Genomic DNA, 7,213 nt, shown 5'->3' with positions numbered 1-7,213 from the left:
AAAAAATATATATATATATATATATATATATATATATATATATATATATATATATATAAATGTTCAAACAACTATAAAATATTCCCTATGTTAGATCGAAAAACCGTCACCTTTCATCTCCTTAAATTTTGTTTATAAAAAAATAAATTGAAGATAAAGGGACTAAGAGTAGGGTATGAAAAATCTTCAAAAAACAAGCGGAAAAAAAATTAAAATGGCGCTAAGGCGGTGAAGAGCGGCAATTTGTTCATCTTCTCACCAAAACCCGCACTTCCCTTCTCTCACCGCCACTTCTCCTTTTTAGCATCGTGCATTTCAATCTATGCAGTGATTCAATTTTTTCTAGATTCGCTCTGTTCCTTTCCACGCGCCAAAATTTGAAAGGTATGCTTCCTGATCCAAACCTCCACTCTCTTTCTCTTTCGTTTTTTTCAATTGAAATCGAAATCTCAACTCCATATAGGGATTGTTTCAATTCATATAACTGTCTTTTACTACACTAATTATTTAATTATTATTTATTTTGTGTTCATGTTTTGGTATAACTAAGCGTGTATTTCTAAGATAGCTGCATCCGTGGGATTTTGATTGTTTTTATTGCTTTTCTTTAGCTGCAGAAAGGTCGTAGTGTTAGAAGTTACAATTATATATATATATATATATATACACACACACGCATTTAGATTGATTGGAGACAATTTTTGAAATTTGAATCCTCCCGATTCAAAATTGCCTGTTCTATTTCTTTAACTTTTATTTATATAAAATTTTATACAAATCTAAAATTATTTAATATATTATTGAAATACATCAAAATTAACGTTTTAAAAATCATTGATCTTCATAAGTCTCAATACTTTATCAAATTATTTTAGAATTGTGTAAAACTTTACATGTATGATCTAAATGATATAAACTTCTAATCTATCGTAAAAGATTGACAAAAATAAATAAAGAGAGAGAGATGGAAGGGGATTTGAATTGAGAAAATACAAACTCCAATTTTTTTTGCTATTTTAGTAAGGTTAAAATTTTGAAAGAGTTGAGATCTATTTTTGTTGCTATTAGATTAAAAAAATTGGACTGGTGAGTTAATCAAAGAGAGGACATTTTCTGTTTGCAGTATTTTGTTTGTTTACATGTTATTAATGGAATGCCAATGAATGAAAATTCTAATTAAATTTGCAAGAGGCGCTTATGAAGTTATTATTATGTCCTAAAATCAAGAGAATATTCTAGGGCATATCCTCGCAAGAGTTAGCCCCCAACTCGTGCGAGTAGCCCGGTTCTTTTGATATGGCATTACATTGGAAACAAGAATCTAGATCTTATGTTGCTACCGATGATACATTATAAGAACCTACCTAATAATGTTGAAGAAACTGCTTGGTATAGAGCATGATAAGAGGAGCTAAAAGTTAGAATAAATAATGACTTTGTCATTATCATTTACATACATGCTACTAGGCACCACAGTGCAGGATGAGTAATATAGGCAAGTCTTCAGGCTGTTCCTTTCTCTTGAAGGGGGGGACTGTTTGAAATCAGCTCTGGCTGTTCAGGATTTGGTTTTGGTTCTTGTGGTTTCTTCGCTGGACTTGGCTCCTTTTTTGTCTTCTCTTTGGTTGTTTTGGCCAATTTGCTAGCTGGGAAGTGTAGTCTAGCCATCAGAGGACGCGGTGCTCGCGATTTCCTTTCGAACCCTCGCACACAAAGATAACCTACAAAGCATTTTCAGCACCTGTTAGGTCATTTGGACACCTTTCTATTATGTTGGTTCCTCCTGTCAAGGAAGAACAATTCTTGATCGTTTGGCATTTATGCCTTAGTTAATGTTAACTTCCGAAGCCCTTACACCTAGTTTAATTTTATTTCACAGAAGTGGCTCATTGATAGAAAAAAGTTCATAATGGTAATCTAGGCAAGAACTGCATGTTAAGGTCAGAAAAGCAACAAATTAAGATTAACATACTCATAGTGTCTTAATGCAAAATGGAGAGTTTGTTAAAAATCTATGCAAAAGTCAGACATTCTTGCTGAAAACATTTTAATGTATGTGTGCATGTGCATTTGTGTTCGTTTTCGAACCTTCCATTACGAAAATAGAAGATGAATTATGGAAACTATTAAATGAGTGGAATAAAAAAGAAGAGAAATCAAGGTTGCTTGAGTTATCAGACAGTAGTTTTAGAATGGACTGCAATGGCAAAGTGGAAGTTGCTATTGAGGTTTTCAGTTATCAGTTAATGAGTTTTGATGCTAGAAGTGCACTATGGTTAGCTTCTGTGGTAAATTTTAAACAGTGCAAGTTGTCAGGTAGACCTGACTAGGTAATAAAATGCTTTTGGATGAGATGAAGACAAGAAACAAGTTGATAACTCTTTGTTACACAAATAATTTACCCTAGTAATTAGGCTGTATTTAATATATCTCCTATTGCTTGTGAAGGCAGTTATATTTTTGTTTGATTTGCTAGATGATGCCTTGATCTTATATGCATACTTTTGTTAACTTATGCCAAAGAAGCAAGCTTTAGTAGAAGCACTAAAAAAATGGCTTGTATTATAAATTCCTTCTATGGTATGCACCCACTTGTTCTAGAACAGATGATTAAATGTTTGCAAAATTAACCTATAGGCGATAGATGGGAGGTTGCACATTATAGTGCATCGTGTTTCTATCAAATAAAGTTGTAGAAATGTGTTTCTTTAGTCTTTGATCCCGTAGCATGTCAAAAGAAATGCAAACTGGCGACGTTAATCGCACCAATAAACACAAGCTAAAGAGGGATAATTCAATTAACAAAGCAGGTTACATTCTTTGAATTAAACCTTACCTTTCCAAAAGGCTAATTGAATTTCAGGTGTTGATAAGCCTGTTTGTCCAAAAAAAAAATCAGCTTCGTTGTTTAACATAAAGTAAAAATGTATTCCATAATATATTACCATTGTATGCTTTCTTTACCTTTGAATATTGATGTTATGGAGGTTCCAAAATATACTGTTCGCCTATTGAGGTGCCAAATCCAACTTCGGGGAACACTAACAGGATTGAGGCTCGACTCATGGTCAGCAAATACCTGCTTTGATTGATACATGTTAGTGATGCTTAAATTGCAAACATAATATATAAAAGGGGTATAAACTTAGCAATCTGTGATTTCACATTATTATACCTCGTTGACTTGGAAATAAGTGCCGTTTAGAGGAAAGCTCCCTCGCATAGCTGTTCGGCATGGTATCTGTTCATATTTATTATGAGTTCAAGTTGGTATAATATAATGCTTGAATTCATATGCAAATATGCCCCCACCCTCATAATGAATTAGAGTTAGTAAGCATGCAGTTAAAATTATTAATTTGATATGCTTTCATACCAGAAGTGTCCCTCTGACTATCTGTGAATTTGCTTCACGGAAACTGTTGCATGAGAAACATTCCTTCTCGTCGCAGAGTTGCCCACATTCTTCACGTGAGCTGCATTTGCATTCGGGTGGCTGTATTGAATTTGCCGTCTCGCCTAGTTTTATAATTTATGTGGCAAAATGAGTTAGAAAAGACCAGGAAACCGAAACAATCATATATTTTTAAATTTCCCAACTTAATTTTGGTGCATAATGAAAACAAAGACTTCACATCCCATCTAAATTCATCTGGAAGGAGGCAAGGTAATGAGATCATTATTTTTGTCTACCTGGAGTCCATATAGCAAGAAGATATTTGCCAGGATCATCAGGTTCTCTCGTGTCCCACTGTAATGTACAAGTACTTAATCAAAGTTGGACTTATAGGATGAAATAGATTTACAAATGCAGTAATAACTAACCCCTTCCAGAAGAGGATGCGTATCAGGGAGTTCGTATCTGTATGAAACGAACACAATATCAGCATAAATTGTTAGAATTTATTTCACTACAGCAGTATGGACGATTGATGCCTGTTAAGCTTCAAGCATGTATTATATATTTACCAATTGCTTGTTTTGATTTTGTAGTATTCATTACTTTCTTTCCCTGACATTACATTAGTGCATTTCCAGGGTATTTAGTAGGAGATGAGTTATGTTACTTACACAAAATGCTCTGTTCGTAATCGGCTAACATTCTTTAGCTTGGGCACTGGAATGGAGGCAGCTTGTGGATTCAAAGCAACCAGGGCCTTTGACATTTCACCTTCTTGAAGTTCCATGTTTTTTTGCATATAGTTTTGTAAATTCAGAGTGAACTCCTCTATGTTAAGTTTAATGGTAGGAATTTCACACGGATCATCGTAGAAGGCATCCTCCATATCAATTTCTGATACCTGCAAACATTCTGGCTCTGGAGTTGTTGGCTCTTCAATGATAGGTTGACAGATATTTACTTCAGATCTTGGTTCCAGTTGTCTGTTCGCTTCTGTTTGCAGAATTTCTTCTACTTGGTTTGTGTTCTCAGGAAGAGGCAAGTGCAACTGAGTTGTGAATACAGGTGGGTTCTCATCAGTCGCACTATTGCCAGTTGCAGTTACTATACTCTTCTGCTCTGGTCCAGGCAGGGCAAGCCTTGCACTGCAAGCAATAAATCTTCTGTAATTGATCTTATCATAATTTACAGTACATGCATATTGTTGGATTTTTAGTGTGGCATTGAGAAATTTTTTCAGCTGTTACCTAAGTAGCCATTTCTTGAATTTACTATTATGGATATATGAACTTTCTAGTATTACTGTCTCTCTTGTTCCCTACCTTTATTTCTAAGAATAATTCTTGCAGTGCCTTCTATAGTTCTAATGCATGAAAAAAAGAGTTCTACATGTCACATGATGCTGCATAGTTTTTCCACTCAGAATTTTAATATATTATATTATTATTTGCATACCTTGCAAATGCACTAGCAAAGTGCCGACATTCTGCTCTCATTGGGCATGCATTACAATTTGGTTTGCTTTTTGTACAGAAGACCTGCATTCATTGTAGTTCATATTCAAATCATGATGGGTATCGGTTAAGTAGGATCAGTCTCTCATAAGAAAATGCAGTTTACCTTTCCAAAGGTAATCATCTGGTAGTGTAGCTCATATCTGTAATAAATTACAATTGCAATAAAACATACAAAATAATAATCAATAGGTAAATTACCCTTGCTAAACTTACAAAAACAAATAAAATATTAGTGTGTGTTTTTGTTCTTTTGCTACATAAATTCAAAAGAAATATTTACAGTGTTTTTTGATCTAGCTTGCACAGTCGAGGCCAGAGATACTTTTGTATGGACTCCAACACCGGGTACCTACAATGGACAATGATATTAGCTTTTCTTATCTAAGTAAATAACGCCTTATAGAATTTATTTATGTAGTACTCACATTTCTAGGAGATGCAACTGTAGTGACTCGGGCAGTGGCTGGAGTGGTACCCATCCCAGTCGTACTGCGATGCGTCCAACATTTGTGTCTACCTGTTATATGGCAATAACTTGTTAGATTTATTCGATATTCCTGCACTTGAATAACATTGTTTTCAACTTACTGGGAAGGCAAGATGGTGCAGTGTTAAAAGCCGCACACACTCCACACTCTTCAATCCCAGCCCTCTTACGCTCAGCAAATATTCTCTGTATGTATGAATTGAATTTTATTATGCACATTTATATGTATATTTTTCTTGCATGAAATAGGTCTAGTTGATTGTGTTACCAGTGGATTGAGAGTTCAGAATGTTGGTTTCACCAACCACAGTCAAGACATGCTAAAATTGCATTATGAGAAATAGTACTTTAATTAAATAACTTAATTAACCATTTGACTTACTTTGCTTGGTCAGGTGGAACGTCTCTCAACCACTCGAGGTCAATACTTCCATGATCTTCAACCAGTCTATTCAGGAATTTCTGCATAATATATCATGTAAAACCGGCTGCCTCACTAGGTTCTATCTGTCCAGAAAGTGATCAATAATATTTCATTGAAGTTTGATTGTACCTGAATACGCTCGGCAAGCCTGTTGTTCATGCCCCGTTCTTTGATGGTATTAGCAATCTCGCCGACATCTGCACATCTCACAGCATCCCAGTCTAAAGAATCCATGGTGCTTTCTGTCTTTTCTCTTTTCCCAGCCTTAGCTTGTGCATTTATTCGCAAACTATCCCAGTCAAACTGTTCCTTTTCTTCCTTCACTTGACTTTTGCTCTTCAATTCTATTGGGACAGAACTTATCTCATTGGTTTCACTCCTCACAGCATCTTTGTGATCGCCAAGATTTAAATCCCTTTCTTTCTGAATCAGATCATTAGTTTGCCCAGAAATGTTGAAAAAGCTTTGCTGCATGTCACTACTCTGTTCCTGAGGATGGACTTGAGATAAAATAGTTTGAGAATGAGTAACTGCAACATGGCCTTCAGACTCGGCTGTTTGAAAACTAGGCATATTCATCTCATTTTCATCTTTATTCTTTAAGAAAAGACTTGAAGAGGCTTCTGTTTTGGAAGGGTCAGAGCAGTTAACTTCAAGAGCTCCTGAGTTATGGGTAAGTTTCAAATTGTATTCATGGGATGGGATGATGGATTCTTCTAGAGGGTTTTGAGTGATATTTGATTTTTTCCAGCTTTCTTTTGCATTGTCATCTCTCATTATCTCAATTGATTTGCTTCTTTGACTGTTAACTTCATGAAACTTGGTTGAACTTACCATTTCAAGAAGCTTACAGAAGGAACCACAACTGTTGTACTTTGCTGTGCTTGACAGATCTTCAACTTCTGAGTTGCTATCTGAGCATGATCCTATCTTCTCAGGATTTTGATCATTTGAAAAATCTCCAGATATTTGAGATGAAATGACAGAGCATTGGGATGAAACTATGTCATTTAACTCTTGGCTAGCACCATGATAACATGATTTTTCTTCCCCTTCCTCAATCATAACCATTGGACTGTGGCATTCTGTAGTATTTGTTTGAGGTGATTCTGTTTGTTTGCAGTTTGATTCATCTGTTAATCCAATTAGGCTGCTGGCAGTTCTGCAAGAACCATTGCTGTTGACAGCTTTTTCTCCAGAATGCTCAACTATATCTACTGTCATAGAACTCTGGTTGCAAACAGATTGATTCAATAAGTTTACACCACATTCTGTGTTCTCTTCTGGCTCCACTATATTCACTTCTTGTTTGTTGACTTCCAGGCTTGTACCTTCTCCATCATACGCTTTGTACATGCTGCCACACTTTTTGGGAAATCGAGCAG

At 35.4% G+C, this 7,213-nt stretch overlaps 1 protein-coding gene across 1 annotated transcript in view; it reads right to left on the bottom strand.

The window, feature by feature from the left end:
* Nucleotides 1–1,176: 1,176 nt before the first annotated feature.
* Nucleotides 1,177–7,213, bottom strand: part of LOC101491238 (uncharacterized) — an 11,369-nt gene continuing 5,332 nt past the window's right edge. Inside the window, exons 6-20 of the mRNA XM_012714912.3 lie at nucleotides 5,958–7,205; nucleotides 5,787–5,866; nucleotides 5,506–5,590; nucleotides 5,343–5,434; nucleotides 5,198–5,266; nucleotides 5,021–5,057; nucleotides 4,856–4,938; nucleotides 4,072–4,545; nucleotides 3,826–3,862; nucleotides 3,694–3,751; nucleotides 3,377–3,519; nucleotides 3,176–3,241; nucleotides 2,965–3,079; nucleotides 2,837–2,875; nucleotides 1,177–1,721 (exon numbers count right to left, since the gene is read on the bottom strand). Of these exons, the coding sequence (XP_012570366.1) occupies nucleotides 1,504–1,721; nucleotides 2,837–2,875; nucleotides 2,965–3,079; nucleotides 3,176–3,241; nucleotides 3,377–3,519; nucleotides 3,694–3,751; nucleotides 3,826–3,862; nucleotides 4,072–4,545; nucleotides 4,856–4,938; nucleotides 5,021–5,057; nucleotides 5,198–5,266; nucleotides 5,343–5,434; nucleotides 5,506–5,590; nucleotides 5,787–5,866; nucleotides 5,958–7,205 (2,844 nt within the window). The 3' untranslated portion in view covers nucleotides 1,177–1,503. The remainder of the gene's footprint in view (nucleotides 1,722–2,836; nucleotides 2,876–2,964; nucleotides 3,080–3,175; nucleotides 3,242–3,376; nucleotides 3,520–3,693; nucleotides 3,752–3,825; nucleotides 3,863–4,071; nucleotides 4,546–4,855; nucleotides 4,939–5,020; nucleotides 5,058–5,197; nucleotides 5,267–5,342; nucleotides 5,435–5,505; nucleotides 5,591–5,786; nucleotides 5,867–5,957; nucleotides 7,206–7,213) is intronic.

The sequence above is a fragment of the Cicer arietinum genome, chromosome 4 (genome assembly GCF_000331145.2).
Source record: "Cicer arietinum cultivar CDC Frontier isolate Library 1 chromosome 4, Cicar.CDCFrontier_v2.0, whole genome shotgun sequence".
Taxonomy (NCBI): Eukaryota; Viridiplantae; Streptophyta; class Magnoliopsida; order Fabales; family Fabaceae; genus Cicer; species Cicer arietinum.
The sequence above is the reverse complement of the archived record's forward strand: the minus strand, read 5'-3'. Positions and strand labels throughout refer to the sequence as shown.